This window comes from Bufo gargarizans, chromosome 3, assembly GCF_014858855.1.
Source record: "Bufo gargarizans isolate SCDJY-AF-19 chromosome 3, ASM1485885v1, whole genome shotgun sequence".
NCBI lineage: Eukaryota > Metazoa > Chordata > Amphibia > Anura > Bufonidae > Bufo > Bufo gargarizans.
In genome coordinates this window covers 280,096,980-280,117,671 of record NC_058082.1, presented here as the reverse complement: position 1 = coordinate 280,117,671, position 20,692 = coordinate 280,096,980, and the positions used below count along the sequence as shown (strand labels likewise).

Below are 20,692 nucleotides of genomic sequence, written 5' to 3'. Positions count from 1 at the left end.
GAAAAACCGGCTCTAATCTTTTGCCTGGAGATACCACATGGCTCAGGGGGAAAAAAATTAAAAATCACCATGTGCATTTTGAGGCCCAATGTGGTGATTTACACATATTGTGCGGACAACTGTAGAGGCTCTGGGGTGAAATAATAAATGGAACCATCCAGAGAATAGGGCAACAGTAAAAAAATAACACTTGGAAAAAAAAAGTAGATTAAGGCACATTTGAAACACTAGTTTTGCTAAACTCCCATCATTCACTTTCTTTGACATCAATCAGCACCAACTTAAAGGGCTTATCCAAAACTTCAAAAGACCTCAGAGGGTTGCTGAACCACGGTGGGGTTTATACTTACCTGGTCCCCACCACTAGGTTCTGGCTCTGGTAGCCGGTGATTGGCTGAAGCAGTAATATGGATGCCGTCAACAGCATGTTGATGCCAGAGTATTGCAGAGCTGCAGAGACAGCCAAGGAGCAATTGGAACTGGAACCTAGCAGAGGGGACCTGGTAAGGCTACTGTCACACCAGGGTTTTTGCTAGATTCGTCATGGTAAAGGAAAAACGCTTTCGTCAATATAATACAACCGTCTGCATTCGTTATGAATGGATCCAGTTGTATTATCTTTAAAATAGCCATGATAGATCAGTCATCAACACCGTTGAAAGTCATTGGGGGAAAGATCAGTTTTCTATTGTGTCAGAGAAAACGGATCCGCCACCACTGACTTACATGGCGAGTCGTGACGGATCTGTCGTGCTATGCCCCACATCGCGGACAGAAAAAAGCTGCTTGCAGCATTATTCTGACCGCGATGGAGACACAACCAAACGTAACGGAAAGCATTCTGGAGCACTCCATTTCGTTCAGTTCAGTTTTGTCCCCATTGACAATGAATGGGGACAAAACAGAAGCGTTTTCCCCCGCTATTGAAATCCTATGACGGATCTCAATACCGGAAAGGGAAAGCGCAGATGTGAAAGTAGCCTTAGCATGAACCTCACTGCAGGTCAGCAACTGTCTGGGGTCTTTTTAAAGGGAGTCTTTCACCTAAAATGACCAATATAGAACACTAACACCATGATCAGCATTATAGTCCCCATATTGGAATGCTACTTACTGTATAGCTGTCAGTCGCTTATTTTCGCTAAAAAACACTTTTATTCAATATGTAAATTAGGTCCTGAAGGTACCCAGGGGCAGCATGCAAGCGGCCGGTGCCCAGGCCCCTCGTCGCTTTTCATATGAAACCCCTCCCCTTTCACCACTCTGGCCCGCCCTAGGTTCTTCAGAAATCCAGCGCCAGCGCCGTTCACAAGATTTGTCGTTCCTGCGCACTTCACTCGCCATTATGGGCAGAGGCACAAGAGCGTTTAATAAACATGTGCCGGCCCGCACATCTAGCCGTCCTTGTGCCTCTGCCCATAGGGGTTTCATATGAAAAGCAACGAGGGGCCTGGGCACCGGCCACTTGCACGCCACCCCTGGGCACCTTCAGGACCTAATTTACATATTGAATAAAAGTATATATATTTTTTTTAAATAAGTGACGGACAGCTATACGGTAAGTATCATTCAGATATGGGGACTATAATGCAGATAATGGGGTTAGTGTTCTATAATGGTCATTTTAGGTGAAAGACTCCCTTTAAGTCTAAAGGTATTAAAGGTAGCGTCAATTAGATACAGCTCTTCACAAACTAGCTATGAGTCACAATAAGTTGCTGTGTGATTGACAGCCTCGCTACCCTGCTTCTTTGCTACTATCCGTAGTACTATTCAGTGGCAAGGAAGTGCTACTTGAGGCCAGTGACTGTGAGAGGTCACCATTTGCACACCAGCCACTGTGAGGTTGTCACAATTTATAATACATCTAGAGTATACCGCACAGACCAAAACCTATTCTCTTACCCAAGGGTGGCTGCAGCATATCTCCCGTTTTCTCGCATGTACCGATTTGCTGGATGTCGGAGGAGTCCACCAGCCTCCAGAAGTCATTTTTATCATCACTGCCATCCAGCCGTAAGCGCAGGCGAGCTCCAGAGATTCCAACAACAGTGGCTATACAAACGGAGGTAACATTTCGAGGGTCATGAGCTTCCACTTTCATGCCAATTTTAAATTCATTACTGGGTGGGATCCTAGACTACAAAGAACATAATATAAAATCCTGGTTCAAACGGCAACAAAAGTGAACAGGTAAATTTAAAGCAGCATAAAACAAAACAATGGCATTCCACTGACTGTTCAAAGGGGCTCAAGTGAGGGCTAATCCGTTTTCAGGTACACCATCTCCACTTTAGTAGGGCATTCTATCTTGTGACAAATGCCTTTAATTAGATACACTGTACTTAAAATGTTGCATGCATTTTACTTATCAGTAATGAATCCATGAATGAGACTGAAATTTAGGGATATCAGATACACATAAGCTGCTGATGCGTCGCTTTTTTTTTTTTTTAGGAAACCTATAACAAATTATTAGGATATGTCAAAAGTGGTAGCCCTGCTAAAAATAAGGAGCAGAATCGTACTGCTGTACGTTGTGCCCACCCCTCACATTTAAAATTATTTTAGGCTCTCTTTGGAGAGCAGCATATAAATCACAGAAACAAAAATGCACCAAACGGATATGCCACTGACTATACTAGTTAGTCATACAAGCAGATATTAAAAGCTGAGACTTTTGCCAATATATACCTGTCAGGCACACATCGGAGCCCCTCATGCACCATGTCACGGTCTCTCAGCATGGCTAGGGGTCCTACCACTACGCTAACTATGGTGTGAACACAGTCTAAAGGTGATGAAATCCAGCTCACAGTCAAGGTTCCACACAACCGCATAGCAGGATTTTGTTCCATATGTATTGAATGTGCCTTTACCTGGCATTTAAACATTCTTTTGCCCCTGGTAGCCTCCATCACATGGTCTGATATGGGTGTGGCTTACAGTCTGGCTTTATTCAAATTGCATTAGTTGTCCTGCTATGCGGTTGTGTGGAACCTTGACTGTGAGCTGGATTTCATCACCTTCAGACCGTGTTCACACCATAGTTAGCGTAGTGGTAGGACCCTTTGCCATGCTGAGAGACCGTGACGTGGTGCATGAGGGGCTCCGATGTGTTCCTGACAGGAATATATTGGCAAAAGTCTCAGCTTTTAATATCTGCTTGTATGACTAGCTAGTATAGTCAGTGGCATATCAGTTTGGTGCATTTTTTTCTGTGATTTATATAATTATATTTTCATCCGCACAATGCTCCGTTTTGTGTTAGATGCCTTTGTGGTGCATGTGGACCGCGCCGGCATCCTCCATTGTACGCATTTTTTGCTGGGGATGGTCGTTTGCTGCGGGCCACATGCGGTGGGACTGCTTCCCCAATGAGAAACACGCTACAGTGTTTGGGGCCTGAGCAGTTCCCCCATATTGGCCACTATATTTCTGTGATTTTTTCTCTTTGGAGAGCAGCCAAATAAGCGGAGGGTCTAATAAAAAGTCTATAGCCCACACATTGCTAAACCCACCAAATTAGTAGATAATAAAAATACACTGTCAATAAGAAAAGGTATTTTCCTTAAATGGAATATGTCACCAGTTTTATGGTGTCTTGACTAAGGGCACCGCAAACTAGGAGGAAAACCGCTGGGTCACCTTTTTTAATTGACCCAGCCATTTATTAAAAGCAGGGGATTTGTAAAAATGGCTCCCACTTTCATACCAGGAGTGATTATGTTCTGCTCCCATTCATGCAACCAGTGGCCTAGGTGGTCATGTAAGTCCAGCGGTCACGTACCATTTTTGCAAAGTGACCAATGAGCTCAATTATTGGTTGCAGCCGTCACAAGAATGGGAAGCACACATCACTTCTAGTCCAGCATGCATTGTAAATGACATGCGGGTGCCACAGCAATGAAATAACAGAACTTTTAAAAGGTGATTGACATTTTCTACATATTTTTTCTTCATCTTGGTTGAACCTCTTTAACCTCATCATATAAAATAAGACAATACTACATTTTTATGTATTCATAGACCTATTAACAACACACGGTTAATCCAGGAGAATTTAAGTCACTGGGAGAACAGCGTACCTGTCTGAAGTAGTGAGAAGGTGCACCAGCCGAACCAGTTTCCTTTAAGTATTCATCCCAGTTAAACATTTCTGAAAATGAACACATGTTTAGCAGACATGATCATAAAACACCACCTTTAAGGGGTTTTCCCACCTCAGACAATGGGGGCATATCGCTAGGACATACCCCCATTGTCTGATTAGGTGTGGGTCCCAGCGGTGGGACGTGCACCTATATCGAGATCGAAGCGAGGAGCGCTGTGGCTGGAGGACCCCAGATTTCCCGGGGTCTGTCCACCACCAAGCTCTAATCCCCGCCTCTCCCATTGAAGTGAATGGGAGCGTGCCTCGCATGCGTGGCCCATGCTCCCATTCATTTCTATGGGGCAGATGGCAATAGCCGAGCCAGCGCTCGGCTATTTTCGGTGGCCCCATAGAAATGAATGGAGGGCGGCTGCGCATGCGCAGTGCCCTCTCCTTCACTTTTGGGGCTCCGTTCTCGATATAGGTGTGGGTCCCAGCGGTGGGACCCATACCTATAAGACAATGGGGGCATATCCTAGCGATATGCCCTTATTGTCTGAGATGAGAAAACCCCTTTAAAGAGGACCTTTCATTGGTCCAAACATTGTTAACTAAGTATCATGACGTATACAGCGGCGCCCGGGGATCTCACTGCACTTACTATTATCCCTGGGAAAAAACCTCCCAGGCTGTGATCTCTGCGCTGCGATTGGCCAGCGCTACAGCCTAGGAGAAGGAGACGCCCAGCAGAACAAGGGCAGTCTCCTCCTACTATAACCAAGTCCCCGAACATAGCGGAGGACATAACGGGAGAACGGAGCGGCGCCCAGGGATAATAGTAAGTGCAGTGAGATCCTCGGGCACCGCTGTATATGTCATGATACTTAGTTCACAATGTTTAGACCGATGAAAGGTCCTCTTTAAAGTCTAACACAATCAGTCCGAATAGGACCAGATTTAAATAGTTCTCGTTACCATGGATAACAGGCTATATATTCAGAATAAATACATGTACAGCAATTCACAGAAATTATATGTGCAACATTTCATTACATTAAAGGGGTTTTCTGAGATGTTTCTACTCTAGATAGGTCCTCAGTATCTGATACATGGGGTCCAACACCTGGGACCCCCGCTAATCAGCTGTTTGAGAAGGCACCGGCGCTCGCAGTAGCACCACTGCCTTCTTGCAGCTTACCCTAGGCCAGTGATGGCGAAGCCTTTTTAGACCGAGTGCCCAAACTGCAACCCAAAACCCACTTATTTATCGCAAAGTGCCAACATGACAATCTAACCTGAATACTACAGTCCAATATAGTATATCTTCCATTTACTTTATCATTTAGCTATAATAGCCTGCTTACATTCAATGGTCTGCCTGTGCTGTTCATAGTGCGCCCTGCACTGATGAATGGCAGGAGAAGTCTAAGGCATATTGGTACACCATAGACTTTTTCCAGGGTGCAGGTGCCCACACAGAGGGCTCTGAGTGCCACCTCTGGCACCCGTGAGATAGGTTCGCCACCACTGCCCTAGGCTGAGTGACATAACATTCATTGGTCACATGGGCAGCTCAGCCCCATTTAAGTTAATGGGGCTGAGCTGCCATACCAAGCACAGCTGCTATACAATGTATGGCACTGTGCTTGGTGAGCACGGAAAAGTCAGCAGCGCACACAGGAGCACTGCTGCCTTCTCAAGCAGCTGATCGTGGGGGGCCCGATTAATGGACCCCCACCGATCAGATAAAGATGACCGATACAGGTCATCAGTTGTAAAGTCTCAGAAAACCCTTTTAATGAAATACAACAGAAGAGGTAAATGATTTAAAGGGGTTGTCACCTGGAATACTAGCAGCATATCGGTAGGCTAGGCCACCAATGTCAGATAGGTAAGGGTCCCACCGATGAGACCCACACTTATCTCTAGAACGAAAAAAACAAGAGTGGCTGCCCTCTATTCATTTCAATTGGGCTTAAAAATAGCTGAGCGCGCTGCTTGGCTATTTTTGGTGTTCTTATAGAAATTAATAGAGGGCAACAACTCCACTGGCCACTGCCATTAGGAAATACCATTTCCATGAAGGGGTGTACTTGGTCTGAAACAACGTTTAGGCAAGTCGTGCGTATCAAAATAACATCGACACATAAATTTTACGACCCAAGATATTGTCGAGACTATCACACTGCCTCCGCCAGCCTGCCTTTATCTTATGGTACATATTGGCCGCATATCTTTCCCAGAGAAGCGACGCACATGCATTTCACTATCCAATAATGTAAAACAAAACGTGCCTCATCAGACCAGGACACCTTCTTCCATTGTCCTTATGTGCCCACTGCAAAATTGGTGCCTAGCTACCCTTTATACTACTGTACCTACTGGTTGTCCTACTTGGCAAAATAATTTTGGGTGAATTGTTGGCGCAAATGTCACATCTTAGCCCACACACCTTTTCCTGCTAAGCTATGCTCATTCCGCTAAACCACGCCCTTCCTCGAGCTATGTGCATTGGATTTTTCTAAAATTAGATGTGCCAAATTGCACCACATTTTTGTTCATTTTGTGACAAGGTCCAGGCACAATCACATTAGTAAATGTGGGCCTGTGTGTTCAGACAGTTTCCTATTATAACCAATGATACTTTATTCAGCAATTTGAGCTACAGTAGCAGGATCAGACTGTACAAGCTTACCTTTGCTTACCACAGACATCAATAAGGCATGCCTGCTCATGACCCTCATCAGTTCACCGGTTGTCCTTCCTTGAACCTCATTTGGTAGGTACTAACTAATGCATACCCCACCCCACAAAGCCATCATAATTTGGCCTTTGTCAAAGTCGCTCAGATCCTTACACTTTCCCAGTTTCCCGCTTTAAACAGATCAACTTCAAAAACCAACTAATCACGCGTGCCCAATGTCTCAGTCCTTACACACTCCACTGTCAATAGATAATAATCAATGATATTCACTTCACCTGTCAGTAGTTTTAGGCTGGGTTTCCAAGTTAAGGTTTTTTATACAATTTTTGAAGCCAAAACCAGGTGTGGATCATGAAGGAAGAGTAAGGCCCCTTTCACATGGGCGAGATTTCAGCACGAGCGCAATGCGCGAGGTGAACGCATTGCACCCGCACTGAATCCAGACCCATTCATTTCTATGGGGCTGTGCACATGAGTGTTGGTTTTCACGCATCACTTGTGCATTGCATGAAAATCGCAGCATGTTCTATATTCTGAGTTTTTCACGCAACTCAAGCCCCATAGAAGTGAATGGGGCTGCATAAAAATCGCAAGCATCCATAAGCAAATGCGGATGCGGTGCGATTTTCACACACGGTTGCTAGGAGACGATCGGGATAGAGACCCGATCATTATTATTCTCCCTTATAACACGGTTATAAGGGAAAATAATAGCATTCTGAATACAGAATGCATAGTTCAATAGGACTGGAAGGGTTAAAAAAAATATTATAAATATATATATATATATATATATATATATATATATATATATATATATTTATATATATTTAACTCACCTTAATCCCCTTGCTCGCGCAGCCCGGCTTCTCTTCTGTCTTCATCTTTGCTGTGCACAAGAAAAGGACCTTTAATGACGGATCATGTGATGAGCGCAGTGACGTCATCGAAGGTCCTATTCCTCAAAGAAGAAGAAGAAGGAAGAGAAGCCGGCCTGCGCGAACAAGTTGATTAAGGCGAGTTAAATTTATTTTTTATTTTTTTAACCCCTCCAGCACTATTGTACTATGCATTCTGTATTAAGAATGCTATTATTTTCCATTATAACCATGTTATAAGGGAAAATAATACAATCTACACAACAATCTTCTGTGAAGAAGTTTGGGTCTGGGTACCAAACATGCCGATATTTCTCACGCGCGAGCAAAACGCATTACAATGTTTTGCACTTGCGCGAAAAAATCGCGCATTTTCCCGCAACGCACCCGCATCTTATCCGGGCAAAAAACGACGCCCGTGTGAAAGGGCCTTCACACGAGCGGATCCCATGCATGTCATCCGCAGCGTGAATGAGATCCAAGACCCGCACTGGACAGCAGAAACTCGGAGCATTAAAGGGAACCTGTCAAAAAAACAAAACTATTTGATACATATGCAAATAAACCTGAGATGAGTCCTGTCCCTGAGATGATCTAGGGACAGGACTTATCTCAGGTTAATTTGCATACAGTGGGATGCGAAAGTTTGGGCAACCCTGTTAATCGTCATGATTTTCTTGTATAAATCGTTGGTTGTTGCGATAAAAAATGTCAGTTAAATATATCATATAGGAGACTCACACAGTTATAGCTAAGAAGTGAAATGAAGTTTATTGGATTTACAGAAAGTGTGCTATAATTGTTTAAACAAAATTAGGCAGGTGCATACATTTGGGCACTGTTGTCATTTTATTGATTCCAAAACAATTAGAACTAATTATTGGAACTCAAATTGACTTGGTAAGCTCAGTGATCCCTGACCTACATACACAGGTGAATCCAATTACGAGAAAGAGTATTTAAAGGGATCTGTCACCTCCCCTAACCCAAAAAACGATTTTAAAGCAGCCATGAAGCACAGCTTACCTTGATTAGGCTGTGCTCTTTTATCTTGTAATCCGTCCAGCAGTTACTGCAAAAAACGACTTTTATTGATATGCTAATGAGTCCTGAATGTGCCCAGAGGGGCGTTTTGTTCCTCTTAGAGAGCCCAGTACCGCCCCTCTTACAGTGCCCAGCCCGCCTTCCTTGCACTGTCTAACCGCCCCCAGCCTGCCACAGCCTCTCCTCCCTCTCCTCCCCCTCCCTCACGCCGAACGAACTCTCGCACAGGCGCAGTACCCACTGAGGGCTGCGCCTGTGCGATCAGCAGGAGACTGAGGGCAGGAGCTTCATCCTCGTCACTGGGCATGCGCCGAGCCCAGTGACGTCCGATGCTCGCTCTTCCCTCAGTCAGCAGGGAAGAGCGAGCATCGGACGTCACTGGGCTTGGAGCATGCCCAGTGACGAGGATGAAGCTCCTGCCCTCAGTCTCCTGCTGATCGCACAGCCGCAGCCCTCAGTGGGTACTGCGCCTGTGCGAGAGTTCGTTCGGCGTGAGGGAGGGGGAGGAGAGGCTGTGGCAGGCTGGGGGCGGTTAGACAGTGCAAGGAAGGCGGGCTGGGCACTGTAAGAGGGGCGGTACTGGGCTCTCTAAGAGGAACAAAACGCCCCTCTGGGCACATTCAGGACTCATTAGCATATCAATAAAAGTCGTTTTTTGCAGTAACTGCTGGACGGATTACAAGATAAAAGAGCACAGCCTAATCAAGGTAAGCTGTGCTTCATGGCTGCTTTAAAATCGTTTTTTGGGTTAGGGGAGGTGACAGAATCCCTTTAAGGGGGTCAATTGTAAGTTTCCCTCCTCTATTAATTTTCTCTTTAAGTCACACCACAGATTTTCAATTATATTCAGGTCTGGCGACTGAGATGGCCATTCCAGAACGTTGTACTTTTGACTTTGAGCAGTGTTTAGGGTCGTCGTCTTGTTGAAAGATCCAGCCCCGGCGCAGCTTCAGCTTTGTCACTGATTCCTGGACATTGGTCTCCAGAATCTCTGATACTGAGTGGAATCCATGCTTCCCTCAACTTTGACAAGATTCCCAGTCCCTGCAATGGCCACACAGCCCCACAGAATGATGGAACCACCACCATGTTTTACTGTAGGTAGCAGGTGTTTTTCTTGGAGTGCTGTGTTCTTTTTCCTCCATGCATAACGCCCCTTGTTATGGCCAAATAACTCAATTTTAGTTTAGTTTAGACCAGGTATCCTCAAACTGCGACCCTCCAACTGTTGTAAAACTACAACTCCCACAAGGCCCTGCTGTAGGCTGATACCTGTAGGATGTTCAGGCATGCTGGGAGTTGTAGTTTTGCAACAGCTAGAGGGCTGCAGTTTGAGGATGCCTGGTTTAGGGGAAGGATACAGAAGTTGTCTCAGAGATTTCAGCTGTCTGTTTCCACAGTTAGGAACATATTGAGGAAATGGAAGACCACAGGCTCAGTTCAAGTTAAGGCTCGAAGTGGCAGACCAAGAAAAATCTCGGATAGACAGAAGCAACGAATGGTGAGAACAGTCAGAGTCAACCCACAGACCAACACCAAAGACCTACAACATCATCTTGCTGCAGATGGAGTCACTGTGCATCGTTCAACCATTCGGCGCACTTTACACAAGGAGATGCTATATGCGAGAGTGATGCAGAGGAAGCCTTTTCTCCGCCCACAGCACAAAAAGTGCCGCTTGAGGTGGGCTAAAGCACATTTCGACAAGCCAGCTTCATTTTGGAATAAGGTGCTGTGGACTGATGAAACTAAAATGTAGTTATTTGGCCATAACAAGGGGCGTTATGCATGGAGGAAAAATAACATAGCATTCCAAGAAAAACACCTGCTACCTACAGTAAAATATGGTGGTGGTTCCATCATGCTGTGGGGCTGTGTGGCCAGTGCAGGGAATCTTGTCAAAGTTGAGGGAAGCATGGATTCCACTCAGTATCAGAGATTCTGGAGACCAATGTCCAGGAATCAGTGACAAAGCTGAAGCTGCGCCGGGGCTGGATCTTTCAACAAGACGACGACCCTAAACACTGCTCAAAGTCACAAGTACAACGTTCTGGAATGGCCATCTCAGTCGCCAGACCTGAATATAATTGAAAATCTGTGGTGTGACTTAAAGAGAGCTGTCCATGCTCGGAAGCCATCAAACCTGAATGAACTAAAGATGTTTTGTAAAGAGGAATGGTCCAAAATACCTTCAACCAGAATCCAGACTCTCATTGGAACCTACAGGAAGCGTTTAGAGGCTGTAATTTCTGCAAAAGAAGGATCTACTAAATATTGATTTCATTTCTTTTCTGCGGTGCCCAGATTTATGCACCTGCCTAATTTTGTTTAAACAATTATAGCACACTTTCTGTAAATCCAATAAACTTCATTTCACTTCTCAAATATCACTGTGTGCATCTCCTATATGATATGTTTAACTGACATTTTTTATCGTAACAACCAACAATTTATACAGGAAAATCCTGACGATTAACAAGGTTGCCCAAACTTTCGCATCCCACTGTATGTATCAAATAGTTTTTTTTTACACAATAAAAGCACACAGAGCTATGGGAACTGGGTATTGCGGATGTGCTAGCGGCCATCTAGCAACCCATGTCTTCAGCTCTATACACAAAATCCCGGTAACAGGTTCCCTTTAACATGATTGATAATGCCCCGTGCCTCTCTGTGATCTTTTTACTCCAAAATCCCAATGACAACTTTATCTCATTGTGAATTTGTAGTAAAAAGGTCACAGAGAGGCACAGAGCATTGATGATCATGTTAATGCTCCGTGTCTCTGCTGTCTAGTGCGGGCTTGGCTCTCATTCAAGCGGCGGATAACACGCACCGGATTCGCTCGTGTGAAACAGCCCCTAAAGGTCCTTTTACAAGAACAGATATATCAGACAATTATTGGGAACAAGCTAAATATTCTTGATAATTGCCTGATCGTCAGCAGAGATGAAACTGCATTTAGGGTACCTTCACATCTGCGGTAGCAGTGTTCCCTTAGCCTGTTCCAGCAGGCAAGTTGAGGAAAGTGGAGGATTGTCCATACACAAACCGCAGCATGCATCGGTTTGTGTCCGGTGGGTTCTCCGCTCGTCAGCCAGATGTGAATGGAATGTCTGCCAGACCCAATTAATATATAGTTAAAGAAATACGCAGATGTGAAGGTAGGCTTACAGGCAGCAACCACTTCCACTGTCCCCATAGAAAATTATTGTTCCTCGGCAGCAGACTGTTGCTTACAGAGCACGATCTGCTGCACAGAAACAATTATTTTTGGTGCAAGACGAAGGACAGGATCACTGGGTGAACGAACGGTACCTTTTACACAAAACATTTATCGGAAACGAGTATTTCCACAAAAGTTCATCCCCAATAAATTAGCCCGATTATCAGTCCATGTAAAAGCACCTTTAGTACAGGGTGGCCGATGAAAAAGTAGCCCACCTCCAGCGATAGTATGACAAGATTAACGATCAAGTGGATTATGTTTTTTGTTTTTTTTTATTACCCACAAGTTACAAAAGATGCTGAAAGCGGTCCCTGTTCACCTATATGCCTCTTTGGGCAGATCGGATTATGTTGTCTGATACTGTTTGTGATGCTTTCCTTGAGTTCATCCAGGGGATGTAGACTGTTAGCGGACACTTTCTGTTTCAAATTTACCCACAGATAAAAATCGCATGTGGACAAGTCTAGGGAACGCGGTGGCCATAACTCCTTGTGTTCACAGATCGCTCCTCTGTGAACAGTTTTTGAACCCATGCCAGTAAGTTCTGTGAGGGGTGGCATGTTGCCCCATCTTGTAGGAAAAAAACAGGACATTTTTTATTCTGCAGCATCACTGTTTAAGAGTTGCAAGAAGTATCAGCCAACATAATCTGACTTGTCCCAAGATGCATAGACATGAACGGGGACCACTCAGCATGTTTTGTGACTTAAAAAACAAAACAAAAAACACTTGCTTGTTCATCTAGTCATAGTATCGCTGGAGGTGGACTACTTTTTCGTGGGCGACCCTGCATAAAAGGACAGATACTACACTACCTTACCTCCTTTTTGAATCCACTCCTGGTTTTGGCTCCAAAAAAAAAAAAAATCAGAAAACCTGAATGTGGAAAATCAGCCTAAGGCCGAATGCACACGGCCGTGAGCGGTCCGTGGAGCCACGGGCTGAATTCTTGCTGAGAGCAGGAGCGCACGGCATGATCTATACCAGTGTATTACTGTACTGTGGCGTCAGCAGGGAGCGCACAGCGTCATAGCAACCAATGATGCCGTGCGCTCCTGCTCTCCGCAGGAATCCAGCGCGTGGTTCCACGGACCGCTCACGGTCGTGAAACACGACGGCCGTGTGCATTCGGCATAAATGTGTTGGCTGATTGGTAAATGGTTAGTACATCCTGAATTTTTGTAGTTTGCCACTCTATTCATTGAGTAAGATAGTGAACTGCTTTAGGTCCCTCTCTTTTTTTCCATAAACTACAGATAAAAAATCTCAAACTATAAAATAACAAGAAGACTAAAACCTAGGATGAGCAAGTAAAGAATCTACCTTTTGTTCTTTTTGTTGTGGTCTTCATAGTGAAAGACGTTCTTCAAACAAAGCTGTTCCGGGAAGAAGCTGTTTTATGTTTTAATGGCCCCCTCTTCTCTCACTGTTGTGGCTTCCTAGGGAAAAAAGGAATGTGTAATTAAACTGAACATAATCAAGTCATTACAGGAGAATCACTTTGCTTACTCCAGACATACTCATTTTAATGCACCCATCCTGGTCTCTGTCTGGTTTCTGGCTCATAAATAGTCTGTATGGCAGAACGGTTACTTTATTTGCTATAAGATAAGCCATGAGATACCAGCAACCACTTGTGTGTTGTGAACCAAAGACCACAGACTGCTGAAATGATTCAATGCCCTATCAGTCCTGACAATTCCTGTTAAAACCACCTTTTACAAATAGGTGATAGTTCCTTCCCAAACAACACATGGCTGTCGCTGCACTTGTGGGGGTTGGTTTTGCCTCAGTTATGGGAAATACTACACGTTCTGCTGCTTCATGGCACCAAGCTGCATGTACACAACAATGAGACAGTGTATGACACGCCAAGGTCACAAAGAATCATCAACTTTGCTGGATTACATTTTGCTTTCACTTCTTTACGGAAAAATGATCCCATTTATAATAGAACACAAAACCAAACATTTGCTCAAAAGGAGCAGGATCACGTTGATCATCTACCTCAGCCTCACTGGTGGAAAGGATCTCAAAGGCTTGCCAGCTCAATTCTCCCACCACAAGCTTGCATGAAAAAACTCCAGGCAATGCAGAGTCTCCTGTGGTTTACAGGAAATATATCACCGACATTTTTATCTGCCAGTTAAAACCACGTAGTAGTACACCAAAAATTCTTTCAAAAATGCAATTTAAACAATAGTTCATTTTCTGATGACACATTCCCATTAAATGTGAGGATTTGCCGGTTAAAGTATTGTGGAACAGCAGTATATCTATATACCTTATAAGTGTTCCACCAGGCCGATCTGACTCTGGGTGTGTAGAGAGACCAGCAGTACAGTTACATGCCCAAGTCCTATTCTAATGTGCACAACATTCGCTGGGAGTCGTACGGTTGCCTGCATCACCCAGCGCGCACTTGCATCTCTCAACATCCCGTGTCTAATTAATAGGGGGGAGTATGGTCGGTGGGACACTAAGCAACCATACAGATCATAGTACCCAGGGATTCAACTGCTAAAACACACTACCTGCAAGTGGCCTGATGGTTTTCTGTGTGCAAAGAAAAACCAAAAGATTCCTATACAGGGGTGCACCACTAAGGAGGCCAGGTTGAGGCAATCGCCTCAGGCACCACCAGGTAGGGGCAAGAGAGGGGCAGCTAAAGGGCCATAGGCTGAAGGGAAGGGGTTAGGTTAAGAAATTGGCATTGGGGAGGGAGGGGCACCATTTCAGTTTTCACGTCAGGAAGCAGAAAGGCTAGGTGCACCCCTCTTCCTATACACATTATTAGATGTTTTGCCTCGGAATCTCAGAAAACCCTTTTAAAGAGAACGTGTCACCACAAAGTGCACTCTACGGGTAGCATGTTTATAGGAGGAGCTGAACAGATTGATATATAGTTCCATGGCAAAGATTCAGTAAAACTTGTAATTTATATATTTAAATCTCTGCTCTTTCTGAGCCCAGTAGCCATTTGGGAGGTCTTATCAGTGATTGACAGCATTCCCTGTATAAGCGTGCATACACAGATGGCTGTCAGTCACTGATCAGACCGCCCACTGGACTCCTAAGCCAGAGATTTAAATGAATTACAACTTGTAGCAAATCTTTTCCCACAACACTTCATACCAATCTGCTCAGCTCCTCCTGCTCTACAGGTTCATTGTAACAGGTTCTCTTTGAGGTGGACAAGTAAGACTTTTTTTTTTGCATGACTATATCATTTAATACTAGTAAAGTCACTATCAAACGGCAGTCCTAGTGGTAACAGCAAGTCGGCACTGCTCCACAATAAACTGTAGTCTCACAATAGACGGGGCTCTCAGTCCCCAGGTGGTGATCAGCACTGGAAGTCAGTCCAAAGCACATCCACAAAAGCAATAAAAGTGCAGCACTCACACCAGGAGATCTTCTTTATCCATTTACAAAATATAAAGTCAGCATGTACAGAGAGATAAAAGACTACGGCCGGCCGTTTCACATTATTGCAACCTTCTCTGGCCTTCTTTAGTCATTATCATTTCCACACATAGGGTATGGCCACGTGGTCAGCTTTCCTGATGTAGTTTTGGAAGCCAAAACTAGGAGTAAATTCAAAAAAGAGAAGTGGAATATGTCCTTTATACTTTCTTTCCTTTTATAATTTACTCCTGATTTTGGCTTGCAAAACTGCATCAGGAAAGCTGACCGCGTGGCCATACCCTTACAACATTCAAATGATCTGCTGCAGTACACAGACTTTTGACCATTAAAGATGTTTGACTACCTATAATACAGTTGTCTGCCTATCTGGCCTCGGAACTGGCCAGCCCTGCTATAGTACAAAACCAGGATGGGTGCCAAATAGAGTTATCTTTTGTCACCATACATGTACATGGGAGCTTGCTCAAGCATTATGCCCTCCTGATAGCCCAGATGATGAGTCTACACAGGAAACACAACTTCATGTTTATGTCATGAACCATGCTGTACATACAGGTCCTTCTAAAAAAAATTAGCATATTGTGATAAAGTTCATTATTTTCTGTAATGTACTGATAAACATTAGACTTTCATATATTTTAGATTCATTACACACAACTGAAGTAGTTCAAGCCTTTTTTTGTTTTAATATTGATGATTTTGGCATACAGCTCATGAAAACCCAAAATTCCTATCTAAAAAAATTAGCATATCATGAAAAGGTTCTCTAAACGAGCTATTAACCTAATCATCTGACTCAACTAATTAACTCTAAACACCTGCAAAAGATTCCCGAGGCTTTTAAAAACTCCCAGCCTGGTTCATTACTCAAAACCGCAATCATGGGTAAGACTGCCGACCTGACTGCTGTCCAGAAGGCCATCATTGACACCCTCAAGCAAGAGGGTAAGACACAGAAAGAAATTTCTGAACGAATAGGCCGTTCCCAGAGTGCTGTATCAAGGCACCTCAGTGGGAAGGAAAAAGTGTGGCAGAAAACGCTGCACAACGAGAAGAGGTGACCGGACCCTGAGGAAGATTGTGGAGAAGGACCGATTCCAGACCTTGGACTGAGTCTGGAGTAGAAACATCCAGAGCCACCGTGTACAGGCGTGTGCAGGAAATGGGCTACAGGTGCCGCATTCCCCAGGTCAAGCCACTTTTGAACCAGAAACAGCGGCAGAAGCGCCTGACCTGGGCTACAGAGAAGCAGCACTGGACTATTGCTCAGTGGTCCAAAGTACTTTTTTCGGATGAAAGCAAATTTTGCATGTCATTCGGAAATCAAGGTGCCAGAGTCTGGAGGAAGACTGGGAAGAGGGAAATGCCAAAATGCCTGAAGTCCAGTGTCAAGTAACCACAGTCAGTGATGGTCTGGGGTGCCATGTCAGCTGCTGGTGTTGGTCCACTGTGTTTTATCAAGGGCAGGGTCAATGCAGCTAGCTATTAGGAGATTTTGGAGCACTTCATGCTTCCATCTGCTGAAAAGCTTTATGGAGATGAAGATTTCATTTTTCAGCACGACCTGGCACCTGCTCACAGTGCCAAAACCACTGGTAAATGGTTTACTGACCATGGTATTACTGTGCTCAATTGGCCTGCCAACTCTCCTGACCTGAACCCCATAGAGAATCTGTGGGATATTGGGAAGAGAAAGTTGAGAGACGCAAGACCCAACACTCTGGATGAGCTTAAGGCCGCTATCGAAGCATCCTGGGCCTCCATAACACCTCAGCAGTGCCACAGGCTGATTGCCTCCATGCCACGCCGCATTGAAGCATCCTGGGCCTCCATAACACCTCAGCAGTGCCACAGGCTGATTGCCTCCATGCCACGCCGCATTGAAGCAGTCATTTCTGCAAAAGGATTCCAAGTATTGAGTGCATAACTGAACATAATTATTTGAAGGTTGACTTTTTTTTGTATTAAAAACACTTTTCTTTTATTGGTCGGATGAAATATGCTAATTTTTTTAGATAGGAATTTTGGGTTTTCATGAGCTGTATGCCAAAATCATCAATATTAAAACAATAAAAGGTTTGAACTACTTCAGTTGTGTGTAATGAATCTAAAATATATGAAAGTCTAATGTTTATCAGTACATTACAGAAAATAATGAACTTTATCACAATATGCTAATTTTTTTAGAAGGACCTGTATAACTATATGGTTTATCCTTTGGAATAGTAGAAAATATGTATGGAGACCGACTATCAAGTCATTTTAATTCACACAAGGTTTTCCTGACAACACAGCACAAAATCAAAATGGCGTTGAAGAAGAAATAATAAAGATAACAGATGAGCACATCAGGGGAAAAAAGGAGAACCGTGGATAGCAACCAGTACTACTACACTCACTGACAAAAAATAAATAAAAAAATCACACACCCAGATAAAAATGTCAGATTGCTGAAAAACTCAACATTGTGAAAATTATTAAAAGTTTCGTCTGATTAGACAATAAGTCTATGGAGTAAAAGTGCTTACCCTGCTGAGCTCCACTCCAAAAAAGGCTCTCAGAGGCTACTTTTTGGTCGCATACATCTTTACATTGCTCAATTGAGCAGTTGAGTGTCAGGAAGGAAGCATTCCATCCCGACAATCGCCTGCTTGTCATTGAAGGAGATGGCCGTTTTTACATGCAGCGATCTCCTCCACAGTATGGGGAGGAGCAATCGCTAATGCAGCCACTCCTCCCCATACAGACTCGCTGTTTGCCGGCAGCAGAGGCTGTTCAGACGGCACAATCTGCTCCCGGCAAACTATGATTGAGGTGACCACACAAACAACATTATCAGCAGCAGCTTTACACCGGCAGATCATCACAAAAAAGGGCTCCTACGAACATTTGTTAGCAATTATCTGCCTGATGCTTGGGCAGTTTGAAGGAGATCATCGACTACTAGACATGCCTCTGTCACTAACTCAAAGATATTTTGTCCAGTTGACAGACTTTGAGAGGGGGCTTATCATTGGACTGAGAGAAGCAGGATGTCCGTTTTGACAAACCGCCTGCCATCTAGGCCATTCTGACCTAGCTGTTAGGAGAAGTTGGGAGCAGTTGTTATGTGAAAGCACACAAACATAGTGAACAGGCACTGGTCGGCCCAGACAGACCACCATTAGAGAGAACCATTTGATTCGCTGATGAGCATGAGCAGCTCCCACCGATTTGTTGTCCCATCCAGACACAGGTGGACCCTGTCTCTGCCTGGACCATTTCCAAGTGCTTACCAGAAGGAAATATGATGGCCATTATGTGTCTGCCATTGACAGCCGGCCACATTCACCTTTGATTGCTTTAGACCGGAACCAGATGCTCTTTAGCAACAACTCCAACTTTTGTTTGGGGTCCCACATTGGTCATGATTTAGTATGGAGGACTCGTGAAAAGCGCTTCAACCCTGCCTTTGCTGTGGAGCAACACCCTGCCAAAATACTAGTGTGAAGATCTGGGATCCATCGCATATGACAGTCGGTCACCCGAGAAGGGATACGAAGGGTACCAACAGCTCAACGATGTGTGCAGGACATCCTGCAGCCACATGTGCTACCTCCAACTAGCGTTTGTCAGCAGGATAATGCTTTTTCATACACAGCAAGGGTATTTCAGGAATTTCTCTGGCAGGCTGCAGATCCTTGACCTGTCAGTCACCAGATATATTGCCAATTATGAATTTATGGGACCAGCTGGGATGCCAGCTTTGGCAACCTACGAGGGTGCAGGATCTACATACCAAACTTTTCCTCTATACTCAACCGTATCCCATCCTGTATCCAGGTGGCCTCCTGTGAATTGTACAGTGTTTCCTAATAAACATATCCTTTTGCTCTAACGTTGTAATCATCATTCACATATAGCATCATTACATTTACACATTTAATTCCATTCCAACATCTTCTTGTGGATTTTTTTATTTTTTTTTCGTAAATGAGTGGAGGAGTGGAAGTAGCATCAAAGAAGTGCTCACAGCTAGAGCCTAAGAGAAACCAAATATTATACTACAGAGACACATGACAATATGTGAATACATTAGTGAAGCAAGAATCATCCTTTTTCCTGCACTGTATTTACATCTTACTTTTAAGTGTCAGTTGCTCGAGGATCAGGGGATTTCTGCTTGTGATCAGGATTCTTTTGTTTCACATCAAACCAAACACTCCTTTGAAGCCACTTCTGAGTTAGTTAGGTGTATTAACTTTCTCATATGTTTGTGATTCTTTAGGCCTTCTACCATACATCTTTAACAAATTCAATGCCTGGTCGACATGTCATGTGTGGATCTGAGCCAAGGCATAGAAACTGACTTTTTAAACCTATTGAAGTTGGACCCTTCGAGAATAAAAGTACTGAAGATGAAAACTAAAGCTTCAAGTGTGAGCCATAAGGAGTAGTCCCACTTGTAAAGCTACACAATGTGAAATAAAAATGACACTAGTAATTATAACTAGTAGTGATGGAAACATGTTATAATATACACCGCATGAAGCTGTGCAAGATAACAACTGCTAAGTTTAAAGGGAGTCTGTCACCACATTTTAGCATGTTAGACTAGGGTTATGTGATCCAGCCAGAACATAAAAACGGTACCTTTGTGGTAGAAAACGGACTTTTCTTTTTGCCGAAAATGAACTTATAAGATTATGTTCTGAGCCCTCTCAAGTGCCCAGGGCGGTCTCTCAATCCTCGGAGCCCCAGGCAGGCACCTCCTAAACGGCTCATAACCCAGCCCTCCGTGTGCCTCTGCCCGCCGGTTTACTCCCCTCCCCTGTCCTTTTCCACTGCCGCTGTGCGGTCCAAATCGTAGCGGGCGCATGCGCAGTAGGTATTGCGATGCCCTGGCAGGAGCGGGCATCGCATTGCGCATGCGCCCGCTACGATTTGGACCGCACAGCCGCAGTGGAAAAGGACAGGGGAGGGGAGTAAACGGGCGGGCAGAGGCGCACGGAGGGCGGGGTTATGAGCCGTTTAGGAGGTGCCTGCCTGGGGCTCCGAGGATTGAGAGACCGCCCTGGGCACTTGAGAGGGCTCAGAACATAATCTTATAAGTTCATTTTCGGCAAAAAGAAAAGTCCGTTTTCTACCACAAAGGTACCGTTTTTATGTTCTGGCTGGATCACATAACCCTATTTTAACGGTCTAACATGCTAAAATGTGGTGACAGACTCCCTTTAAATGGTCACTGTCTTTTCAACGTACTTTGCATAAATCAATAGAAAAGGCAAATATAAGAAATTTTTATATATCTGAGCAGAGAAAAATGATGTATCCCA

General features: G+C 44.3%; 1 protein-coding gene across 3 annotated transcripts in view; it reads right to left on the bottom strand.

Annotated features, from left to right (window-relative positions):
* SCML2 (Scm polycomb group protein like 2) overlaps positions 1–20,692 on the bottom strand; it is a 104,455-nt gene that overhangs the window by 61,072 nt on the left and 22,691 nt on the right. For 2 of the 3 annotated variants that reach the window (XM_044284846.1, XM_044284847.1), the window contains exons 2-4: positions 13,272–13,387; positions 4,089–4,159; positions 1,906–2,140 (exon numbers count right to left, since the gene is read on the bottom strand). In XM_044284846.1, coding sequence (XP_044140781.1) covers positions 1,906–2,140; positions 4,089–4,159; positions 13,272–13,299 — 334 coding nt within the window. In that variant the 5' untranslated portion in view covers positions 13,300–13,387. Of the gene's footprint in view, positions 1–1,905; positions 2,141–4,088; positions 4,160–13,271; positions 13,388–20,692 lie in introns of those variants that run through there. The other variant, XM_044284849.1, reaches the window with a different exon arrangement.